An 11,496-nucleotide genomic window follows, 5' to 3' on the forward strand; every position below is an offset into this window, starting at 1 on the left:
TCTGGAGGGAAGAGGTGGCTGTGTGTGACTGAGGAGGCCTGCGAGTATTTCTCTGGGAAGCAAGAGTGTCTGGTGTGTCTGGGGCTGGCTTGGTGGGGGGTGGGGGTATGACTCGGAGTGTGTGCTTGCCTTTCTGCGTGTGCCATCGTGTGGGGCAGTGCTCCCAGCTGGGTTCTTCATCTACCCACGTGACTGCCAGTGGACACCACGGCCAGCTGTGCCCACGTCTCTCCCTCCCACTCAGGGGCTCCTCCGGAGGGTGGGTGGGCAGCCGGACTGAGGCACTGGGGTAAGAGACTGCTCCGGGCCCAGGGAGGTGGTGCAGATTGACCAGTTCCTGAAGGAGACGGCAGCGCGGGAGGCCAGTGCCAAGCTGCGGCTGCAGCAGTTCATCGAGGAGCTCCTTGAGCGGGCTGACCGCGCCGAGCGGCAGCTGCAGGTCATCAGCAGTAGCTGCGGCAGCACACCCAGCGCCAGCCTGGGCCGCGGAGCTGGGGGAAGCGGCGCTGGGCCTGGCACCCGGGGCCCCGGCAGATCGGTGAGTGCCCACCGCCTTCCCTCCCCCACCTGGCCCCCTGCAACCTGGGCCACGTGGCCCGACATCCCCCTGTGATGCTCCAGGCTTCTGGGGCTCTTCCCAGAAGAGTGGACCCCAGGCCTGAAGCAGGGGACTGGGAATAGGGGAGCCCCTCTGACGGCAGGAGGGCCAGCCCCGAGGCGGTCGTGAGATGTGTCCAGCAGCCCCCATCCTCAGGCAGGGGCTCACCTCTGCCCCTTCCAGCAAATGAGAGTCCAGGAGCCACAAGCCGGGTCTGGGGTGCTTCGTGGGTGTGGGGAGGGGGCCGGTGAGCCTGCCTCTGTCTATCTGTCTGCTTGTCCATCTTTCCCAACTTTTATCTTTCTTCTCTCTCCTCCCCATCCCCTCTTCTGTCCATGTTGTACCTGTTTCTCCTGTGCTTCTCATCCTCTGGCCTCCTCTGCCCACCCCCCCGACCCCCCGCCACCTCCACCTTTCCCTCCCCTCTGGGGCCCGCAGAGAGAACACCACGCGGGCCCGGCCGTGCCTAGCACATACGCGGTGTCACGGCATGGTTCCTCTCCCAGCACAGGGTAAGCCTCGGGCCTGGCCCACCCCCCACAGCCCGCCCTCCCCCTGGAAGATCCACTGGCCTGTTGCGTGGTTGGCCCATCTAGGAGCTTGGCTTCTTCTCCTGCCCTCATCCTCCTTGGGTCACCTCTGCCTGCTCTTCCACACCCAGAGGCAACTCTTAGAAAGTAGGGTGGGTGGGTTGGTTGCCCTGGGTGGTAGGGGTGGTGTGGGAAGTTGGGGCAGGCCTAGTACCCGTTGCTCCTCACTATCTGGTCCACCCCACCCCAGGGCCTCCAGTCGCATCCCAGCTGCATCCCAGAGTTCAGGTTGCTATGACAGTGACAGTCTGGAGCTGCCCCGGCCAGAAGAGGGGACCCCCGAGGACAGTGGCCCCGGGGGCTTGGGCACACGGGTCCAGGCTGCCAATGGTGGCTCAGACCGGGCCCAGCCCCCCCGCAGCTCAGGCCTGCGGCGCCAGGCCATCCAGAACTGGCAGCGCAGACCCCGCCGACACAGCACGGAGGGGGAGGAGGGTGACGTCTCGGATGTGGGCTCCCGAACCACTGAGTCGGAGGCTGAGGGCCCCTCGGATGCCCCTCGCCCTGGGCCTGCTGTGGCTGGGCCATTGAGCAGCTGCCGGCTCTCAGGTGAGTCCTGGGAGGGTGGACTAAGAGGTCAGTCTTTCCACAGTGCTGGGCCCTCTCAGGGGACACAGAGCCAAGGCATACATCTCCTGGGCTCCTGCACCACCATTCCCTTTGCCCTGGACTTCCCACAAGTGAGAATGACAAGCTCCCTCCTGCACAGTGCCCTGCTAGCCTGGGGTCGGAGCTGCTGTGACAGGGCAATGCCATAGCACGGGGGCTCTCGGGGTGGGTATCGCGCAAGGATGCCGCAGCTAAGGGGGTCCATTCTCGTGACATTCACGGGAGAGGAGTTGAGGGTTCAAACTGAAGCCCTGGGACAGTGGGTCTAGCCCCGTCCCATTTATACACAAGGCCATGTGCCTATTTGGGTTCCAGGGTCAGGAGGCTGGAGGGTTCAGGTCTATTATGTATGGCTGTGCCTCTGTGACTGCTCTGGGCAACCTCTCACCTACCTTCTGTTCACAGAGGTGCAGGTTTGTGGGGTTTTTTTGGTTTTGTTTTTTGTTTTTGTCTTTTTAGGGCCACACCCACGGCACATGGACGTTCTCAGGCTAGGGGTCGAGTCGGAACTGCATCTGCCGGCCTATACCAGAACCAGCAACAGTCAGATCCTTAACCCACTGAGCAAGGTCAGGGATTGAATCCACATCCTCATGGTTACCAGTCAGGTCTGTTACTGCTGAGCTACGATGAGAACTCCTAAGGTGCAGGTTATGTTACGTCCATCTGTAACCTAGCCTTCCAAACCCCTTCCTTCTCCAAACTTGACTCAGTCACTCATTTAGGGGATAACTTTGGGTACGTGATGATGTATGACCTTATAAAGAAAGTTCGGGAGTTCCCGTCATGGCGCAGTGGTTAACGAATCTGACTAGGAACCATGAGATTGCAGGTTCGATCCTTGGCCTTGCTCAGTGGGTTAAGGATCTGGCGCTGCCGTGAACTGTGGTGTAGGTCGCAGATGCGGCTTGGATCTGGCTCTGGCGTAGGCTGGAGACTACAGCTCCTATTTGACCCCTAGCCTGGGAATCTCCATAGGCCGCAGGTGCGGCCCTAGAAAAGGCAAAAAGACAAAAAAAAAAAAAAAAAAATTTTCACACGAGAAAGGGCCACCTTCTTCTAATCTGCAAAATTAGGGATGGGGATGATGCAGAGGGGGAAGCAGAGGCCCTTTGTCCCTCCTCCCGAGCTGCTGGTCCCCCAGTATGGGTCTGTCACGCCCATTCCTCCTGCAGCTCCTGCCCTACCCCAGGTCCCCACCTACACCCCTCGCTGACCTTTGACCCTCTGGTATTGTGCAGCCCGCCCTGAGGGAGGCAGTGGGCGGGGTCGACGAGCTGAGAGGGGCAGCCCCTCACGCTCCAATGAAGTCATCAGCCCAGAGATCCTCAAGATGCGAGCGGCCCTTTTCTGCATCTTCACCTACCTGGACACACGCACACTGCTCCATGCCGCCGAGGTCTGCCGGGACTGGCGCTTCGTGGCTCGCCACCCTGCCGTCTGGACACGGGTGCTGCTGGAGAATGCCCGAGTCTGTTCCAAGGTGCCTGTCCCTTCCCGCCTTCCCTGCCCCCCTCCCCACTCCCGGTCACCCTTGCCATGGACCCACCTTTTCCCTGGCTAAGTCTGGCCCTCGCAAGCTCTGGTCTTGCATCTCTTACAACACTGCAGTGCTAGCCTGCTCCCTGAAGTGGCCTCCTATTCTGGGGCTGGTCCACCTCCAGCCAACCAAACTCAGATCCCCTGCTCCCCAGGTAACCCCTCTCTCCCTGCAGTTCTTGGCAATGCTGGCTCAGTGGTGCACCCAGGCCCACTCGCTGACACTGCAGAACCTGAAGCCCCGGCAGCGGGGCAAGAAGGAGAGCAAAGAGGAGTATGCCCGGAGTACCCGGTGAGGCCATGGTGGGCGGATGGGGGGCTGCTCCTTGGCCGCAAACCCAAAGTTATGTGGGGATGCTTCCCAGGGGAGGAGGTGGCCACAGGCAGTGCCCTGACCTCTTGGCGTTCCCCAGGGGCTGCCTGGAAGCAGGGCTGGAGTCTCTGCTGAAGGCAGCGGGGGGCAACTTGCTGATCCTGCGCATTTCCCACTGTCCCAACATCCTCACGGACCGTTCGCTCTGGCTGGCCAGCTGCTACTGCCGAGCCCTGCAGGCTGTCACCTACAGGTGGGTCCATGCCCTCAGAAGCAAGGCCTCAGGCCCAGGGGACCCCTGGGCTCTGCGTACCCCTCCCTCATGGTTCCTGGGCCAAGAGCTCTGTGGCCCAAGGGAAGGGAGCGGGACCCACCAGAGTGGGTGGTCCCAGCTTTGTCTTTTCAACAGAAGCGCCACAGACCCTGTGGGCCATGAAGTCATTTGGGCCTTGGGTGCGGGCTGCAGAGAGATTGTCTCCCTCCAGGTGGCACCACTTCACCCCTGGTGAGCCCAAGGGGGGTGGGGGTTGGAGGAGGGGGCGGGGTGGGGGGGCAGGTGTGGGGCTGAGGACTGAGCAGATGGGGGCCCATTCTAACACCTGTTCAGGGTGACAGATTCATATTCATCAGTCTCTATCTTTAGGCGACAGGAGCAGGGCTTAGAATCAGACTTGGGATCGTGTCCTGGCTTGCTAGCAGTGTGACTTTGGGTAACACAGTCATGCCTTCATTTCTCAACTGCGAAGTGAAGATGCTGTTAGGGCTCTGTGAGCTTTCTTAGGACTGTAGCTGGCTTAGATGAGATATGTGCATAAAGGCTACAGATCCCATCGTGTGTGTTCCTAAGTGAGGGCTGGAAATAGCCAGGCTTGTTTGGCACAAAGGAGGCAGTTTAGGGAGGTCAATTTATAATACACAGAAGAGCTGGTTTTCAGAGAACCCAGGGTATGAGATCATCCATGGCTCTACTTGGAGTTCCTCAAACATACCAGGCTTTTCCCCTCCCTGGACCTGCCCTCCATGCCCCTCCTCCCAAGTCACCCAGTGTCCCCTCACCAACACCCTGGTAGAATTTGTCCTTGCTCCCCTGCCTCCATTCCTGTCGCACCCTTTCCTGGCCCCTGCTGTAGTCCATTTTACAGTAGTTTTCTCTGTATTTCAGTCGACCCTAGACTCACATTTCTCAGGGCAGAGGCTGTGAATGTCTGTTTCCGTGTTCCGGGTACCAGGCTCACTGCAGATGCCTAAAAGAGGCCTGCTGCCTGGGCGATTGTTGAGGGATGAAGTGTTCAGGGAAACAGCAAGTTTGGTGTGAGTGGTGAGCAGGAGCCAGCCAGCACAGAGTGTGGAGGAGGAGGTTGGGCCAAGGTCAGAAGGCCTTGCCTAAGGGTTTTATATTTTTGCTTTTTTTGAGGATACCCTGTGGCATATGGAGTTCCTGGCCAGGGATCAGATCTGAGCCACAGTTGTGACCCATACCACAGCTGTGGCAACGCTGGATCCTTTAACCCACTGTGCTAGATCTTTTAACCCACTGTGCTGGGCCAGGGATCGAACCTGTGTCCTGGTGCTGCAGAGACACCACCAATCCTATTGTGCCACAGCGGGAACTCCCTAGAATTTTTTTTTTTTTTTTTTTTTTGGTCTTTTTAGGGCCACACTCGCGACATATGGAGGTTCCCATGCTAGGGGTCCAAGAGGAGCTACAGCTGCCAGCCTACACCACAGCTCATGGCAACACCAGATCCTTAAACCATTGAGCAGCCAGGGATCAAACCCACAACCTCATGGTTCCTAGTCAGATTTGTTATCACTGAGCCATGACGGGAACGCCATCTCTATATTTTTTGCATTTAATCTTGAAAGCACTGGAAAGCTAGGAAGCTATTGGGTCATTTTAAGGGCTTTAAAAAAAAGGATTAGGGAGTTCCCGTCATGGCGCAGTGGTTAACAAATCTGACTAGGAACCATGAGGTTGTGTGTTCAATCCCTGGACTGTGCTCAGTGGGTTAACGATCTGGTGTTGCCGTGAGCTGTGGTGTAGGTCGCAGACACGGCTTGGATCCCATGTTGCTGTGGCTCTGGCATAGGCCGGCAGCTACAGCTCTGATTGGACCCCTAGCCTGGGAACCTCCATATGCCGTGGGAGCGGCCCTAGAAAAGGCAAAAAAGACAAAAAAAAAAAAAAAGGGATTATATTAGACTTGTAATGTTCTGTGTCCCCTCGACTGTCCACCTTGTAAGCGCAGGCACCATGTCACCACTGTATCTCCAGGGCCCAGGTCAGTTGTTCTTGGCCATCGTAGACACTTGAGAAGCATTTGTTGAATGACTGAGTGAGAAAGTGTGGGCATGAGTGGCTCAGTGTCAGCAGCGTGGAGGATGAGCCAGCACAGAGACTGGGTTATAATCAGATAACTGTTGATGGTGGTCGGAAGTGCAGATTGAAGTTATTCAGGAATCAGATTCTGCAGGTCTTGGCAGGAGGTGAGGGTGGAGGGGTCATGGATGATCCCAGGTTTCTGACTTGAGTAGTTGGGTGGTTGTTGGGCCCTTGCTTCGCAGGCCGGCCCCGAAAGAGGAGCAGGCTTGGGGGACCCTGCAGCCAGTGGCTTCCCTGACAGCCCTCCCTCGACCCTGTTTTCCAGCCAGCAGCCCACGCGCTTCAGTAACCGCTGCCTGCAGATGATCGGTCGCTGTTGGCCCCACCTCCGGGCCCTGGGGGTCGGGGGTGCTGGCTGTGGGGTGCAGGGCCTGGCATCACTCGGTGAGTCTTCTTTGGGACCGGGGTCTGGGGTGATGGGAGGCAGGCATAGATGCAACACTGAAATCGCAGCCGGGCTCGGGGTTGCAGGCCGGGTGGCGGCGGTAGCCCCGCGCTGGGCAGGAGGTGAGCTGGGGTGTTTGTCAGCAGGACCTCCCCTCCTTTCCCTCTTCCTAGCGAGAAACTGCATGCGGCTGCAGGTCCTGGAGCTGGACCACGTGTCAGAGATCACCCAGGAGGTGGCGGCGGAAGTCTGCCGGGAAGGCCTGAAGGGACTGGAGATGTTGGTGCTCACGGCCACCCCTGTCACCCCCAAGGCCCTGCTGCATTTCAACAGTGAGCGATGTCGGGCACCCTCTGCTCTTTGACCCCACCCTCCACCTTCCCCCCCTTGCCCCGCTGAACCCAGGGCAGCATGGGTCCGCTCCCCGTGCCTGGCACACAACTGTCTCTCAGAGGGTTCTGACTTAGTAAAAGGAGAGGAACCAGCCCCATTGCCCAGGTCAGACGCCGGCCCCCACCTTACCCACCTTTTCCCAGGCATTTGCCGGAACCTCAAGTCCATTGTGGTCCAGATTGGGATTGCCGATTATTTCAAAGAACCCAGCAGTCCTGAGGCCCAGAAGCTGTTTGAGGACATGGTGACAAAACTCCAGGTGAGCCGTTGGCTATGAGGCCGTCCAAGACCCCAAGTGGCATCCATAGGCTGGGGTTGGTGACTCGGGTGTTTGAAGGGAGGGCTTCACCTGTCTGGCCCCGAGGGGAACTAATACAGGTTTGGTCTGCAGGCCCTGAGACGGAGGCCCGGCTTCTCTAAGATCCTGCACGTCAAAGTGGAAGGCGGCTGCTAACCCGGGTTGGGGGCGGCAGGGCCCCTGCCAGCCCCACGCCAGGGCGCTCTCTTTGGACCTCCAGAGGGACCCTGATTTGGACTTGACCTTTGGAGGCCTAGTGATATCCTCCCCGGCCTCCAGGGAGGGGTTGTCAGTCTCCTGTCCTCCTGCTGGGACAGTGGAGCAACAGGCCTGACCCTGAGCACAGCCCCTCCTGGGCAGGAGCTCAGACAGAAGCTGTCCCCTGACTCCCCCTACCCCCACCCCCAGCTGGAGCAGCCTTCTGGGCACAGCCAGAGAAGAGCTGGGTCACCACCAGCACTCGGTGTCATCGCTCTGAAGATCTGCAATAACCAACCACCCAGGGCTCCTCAGCTGCTCAGTTGGCTGGGGCAGGCCTCTCCTCTCGGAGGTCCGGCCTCCTGGTCGGGGGCCTCTGCTGGGCCCCAGGCCAGAGGGTTGCTCCACCCGGCAGCTCAGACTTGCAAGGAGGGCTCTTCTCTCCCCCAGCCCTGTCCCAGCCCACCGTGGGGCTCCCCCTTCAGGCAGCCCTCAGGGCTCTGGGTCTGCATTCTCCAGGGTTAAGAGACAGGCAGAGGGGTCTGAGAAGGTGGTCCGCCCAGAGTGGGAGGTGGGGGCGCAGTGAGTGAGTGGGAGTGGGCTTGAGGGACAAAACATTCATCCAGGACTTTTCCCCAGGACATCAAGACCACCCCTCCCAAGAGGGGGCTGTTGCCAGGTTGAGAACACTTAGTGTTTTTATTGCTGTAGAAAAAAGACCCCTCCCAGCTGCCAGGTACCCCACGACACACCAGAACTAAATTCAGAGCTAAAAGGTGCATGTTTCTATATCTTCCACCAGCCCTGAGCCTCTGGAGGGGCGAGGTCCCAGCTGGGAACTGCTGTCAGCAATGAGAAACAGATCATGTCCTCAAGGAATGTACTTCTAACCCAGGTGCTTGGGCAGGAATCTGATGGCCTTTGGGTCCCCAAGGCTCTGGGGAAGGGAGTCACTAGGCTGCCCTCTGTGCAAGGACCTGGAGGAGCCCAGAAGAGGCGTGGTTTGGTTTGGTTCTCATCTGGCTAGCTTGCTTGCAGTTGTGGCCTTGGTAGGGAGCCAGACCCATGGGGCCAAGAATGAGGATGAGCCCCCCTCGTCGGACTTGCTCCCTCCAGTCTCTGCTGGCCCCACGGGCTGAGGGCTGTGTTGGGCATCTTCTGCGTGGGGCAGTGCTGGGACCTGAGCAAGACCATTGGCTTAATACGCAAATGGGGGCCTTCATTGACCCTTGCATGGTTCCCAAAGGACCAGGTCCTGGCACTATGGCTTTAAAGACTCAGGTGTCCCCAGTTCCTCCTCTCAGGACTCCCACAGTGATACAAAAGCTGTGGGTCCTGCCAACCTTCATTTGGAAAGTTCTTTCAAACATTAACCTAGATCCATCTTAGGGGTTCCTTCTCTCCTGTTACAGGATGGGCTCTCAGCCCTGATTATTAGGCCCTTGGTCCTGGCTGGGGCTGGGCTCCTCTAGTTTCTCAGTCTTTTCCAGGAACCCAACTCTCTGCCACAACCTGGCATGGACATCAAGACCTGCCCTGGGGTTCCCTCCAACGAGGCCTCCAGAGCTGGGACCCCATGGGATCAGCAGTGTGCCGAGCTCCCCCGGCTCCCCACCCAGCTGTGTCCCAGCTCTTCATTGTTGATGATTTTCCTCCCATGGCTCGTTCTAGCCCTGCCCTTTGAAGACCTGAAAACTACCAAGGGTGTCATGCTGGCAATTCCCTGTCCAGTCCTGCACGAAGCCTTAGCTGTGTGGCATCCCCACCCCAGAGCACCTGGTTCCATTGGCTCCTAACTCCCCAGCCTTGTCTCCAGGAGTCACAGAGGAGAAGCACAACTTTGTTCTGGGGCCTGGAAAGGAGGTGGCAGTCCACTGGGCCTGGCTGCCCTGGGTGTGTCTGCTCTGCTTTGCCACCTGCATCCTCAGAGCCCCTGCTCCCTGTGACCCCAGGACCAGAGGTGCTCCTTCCCTGTCTCCTGGACAAAGCACAAAGGGATGCCCTGCTTGGCCTGAGGCTGTACTACTGAGGGACCTTTTTCTACCCCAGGAAGCCTCCATCTCTGAATGCAGGGCTTTGGGCAGTTTCTCCCAGGGAAGATGCCCTCCGGAATGCCTGGTAGCAGTTCTGGGAAAGGCTAGAATGCACAGGTAGTGGGTTCGAGTGGGTGGGAGGTAGTGCTGAAAAGGACTGACCCTTGTCCTGGGGCCAGTGCCCCCGCCCACGGGAGTGATGGGTCACAGGGTCCCACTGCACACCTGCGGCTGACAGACGGGTGCGCCCCGGCCTTCGTGTCTGCCCCTGGGAACTAGAGGGTGTGCAGGCTCCCCACCAGATCTATGCTATTTTTTTGCCTCCCCTTGGGGGATGGGCGCTGTCAGAGTGGGGAGTTTTGATTTGCTCGGATGCTCTACTTGGTCACTTTAGCAGCCACACAGCTAGGGCTGAAGGTGGGGGGCAGGGATAGAAGGCCTGGCCATCTGTAGGAGCCCCTCATCCTTCACTCCTCTGTTATCTCACACCTGATGGGATGCAGAGAGGAACATCTGAGAGCAGACCCAGGCAAGCCCTGCTCCAGGGGTCCCAGCATGTGTCAAGGCCCCTGGGTGGTGGCCACTTGATGTCCCTACCACCACCTCTCCCCATCATAGAGTCCTGCCCAGCACCTGGGAGACTTGGCAGATGTGGCCTGAGTACATCATGCTTTATTCAGGCTGCCTCCCTGCAGCACTGGCAGAACAAAGGTGATGCCCTATGTATCTGGATCCCTGAGGGAGAGGGGACTGCCCAGAGCTGTGCTTTTCACCGGCCAAGAGACCACCCAAGGACCAAGGCAGCTCGTGTTTTCCTAGTCCTGCAAGAGAGTGGAGTTTGAGGCAGCACCCCTGCCACCCCCCCTCAGGAATTGTTATTTTAAAAAAAGCCGCCTCCTTCCCAAGGCCTGCTGCTCCAAGGTTTGACTCTGTCTTTTGCATTTGGGGCCTGCCTGTTCTCCTGGTCCTGGTCTCTAGTCTCTGGGCCATGGGTGAAGAGCCCCCCATGTCCAAGTCCCTCTCGGGCGCTCAGTTGAAGACCTTTCCAGAGGACTATTGGTGCCAAAGACCCAGTTCCTGGTGGACTTGAGGTGCAAAAAGGAGCGTCGGGGAGTGGGTGTGGGCCCGCGGGCCTGGAGGAGTTAGCTCATACCAATGGGATCTGTCCCAGCTCAGTCCCCGATGAGTGTAACTTGCCTCCCCAGAGGCCTGGCACTTCTGTCTTTACCTGCTGGTGGCTGTGCTTTCTCACCCGGCCTTGTCCCAGGCCCCATTTCTGTATATATTGCTGTGTACTGTGTGTATGTATTTATTCCTGGACAAGTGTGTTCATCTGCAGCCTTGCTGAGGATAAGGTTTAGGATTGGGTGAAGATCAGAACACCAAGGTCAACGAAGGCACCAGCTCCTAGACCTACCCCAACCCCTTGGGACCCTGGCCAGTCCCAAGACTGCCCTGACAATCAGGCAGGCTTCCCCGCTGCGAATCCAAGCCTCGCCTGCCACTGCTGGCATGGCCCCAGGCCTCAGCTCTGCCCCGGCAGGTGTCCTGTATCCAGGGGCAGGATGGCCTCGGTGGCTGGCACCAGTAGGCCTGGCTCTGGTGAGCCCTGCTGGCGGGGACCTCCACAACCGGCCCCCAGGCCCTTCTTTCCCCGCAGCCAGGCTACAGTGGTCCTGAGCTGAGACGGGAGCTTCCCCCACCCCAAGCACATCAGGCAGAGGGGTGGAGAGCATTTTTGGTTTTGTTTCTGAAGTGGTGCCTGTACCTCCAGCCCCCAGGGGGCCTTTCCTGGCCCCACTTTTCTGCCCCACCAGGGCATCACCGTCCCAGCACTTTGCTCCACATCACCCGTAGATGATGCCCTCTGCCCAACGTACCCTGTGGATGTATTTACAAGGACTCAAGCGGGCATCAGAATTTGTGGCTTTGTATCCAATAAAAGATGGTGAAACTGGAATCATCTGCCTCAGGGAAGTAAATGGTAGGTGGCCACATTTGCCAGGTTGTCACCAAGGCCTCCTGCAGCCAAAATGCACTGAGGTAGGAAGGAGGTGGAGGACGTGAATGGCATCGAGGTCAACGGAAGCGTTAGGAAGACCTGTCTTAGGACAGCAGACAAGGAGCCTGGGAGTGTCCCCCCACCCTGGCTCTCAG

General features: G+C 58.6%; 1 protein-coding gene across 5 annotated transcripts in view; it reads left to right on the forward strand.

Annotated features, from left to right (window-relative positions):
• Window positions 1-11,299, forward strand: part of FBXO41 (F-box protein 41) — a 29,328-nt gene extending 18,029 nt beyond the window's left edge. For 4 of the 5 annotated variants that reach the window (XM_021087375.1, XM_021087376.1, XM_021087377.1 and 1 more), the window contains 11 exons: window positions 313-538; window positions 1,037-1,110; window positions 1,379-1,737; window positions 3,039-3,280; window positions 3,513-3,628; window positions 3,750-3,902; window positions 4,059-4,154; window positions 6,298-6,416; window positions 6,591-6,749; window positions 6,954-7,069; window positions 7,202-11,299. In XM_021087375.1, the coding sequence (XP_020943034.1) occupies window positions 313-538; window positions 1,037-1,110; window positions 1,379-1,737; window positions 3,039-3,280; window positions 3,513-3,628; window positions 3,750-3,902; window positions 4,059-4,154; window positions 6,298-6,416; window positions 6,591-6,749; window positions 6,954-7,069; window positions 7,202-7,264 (1,723 nt within the window). In that variant the 3' untranslated portion in view covers window positions 7,265-11,299. The remainder of the gene's footprint in view (window positions 1-312; window positions 539-1,036; window positions 1,111-1,378; window positions 1,738-3,038; window positions 3,281-3,512; window positions 3,629-3,749; window positions 3,903-4,058; window positions 4,155-6,297; window positions 6,417-6,590; window positions 6,750-6,953; window positions 7,070-7,201) is intronic. The other variant, XM_021087379.1, reaches the window with a different exon arrangement.

This window comes from Sus scrofa, chromosome 3 (assembly GCF_000003025.6).
Source record: "Sus scrofa isolate TJ Tabasco breed Duroc chromosome 3, Sscrofa11.1, whole genome shotgun sequence".
In the NCBI taxonomy this organism is placed as follows: Eukaryota; Metazoa; Chordata; class Mammalia; order Artiodactyla; family Suidae; genus Sus; species Sus scrofa.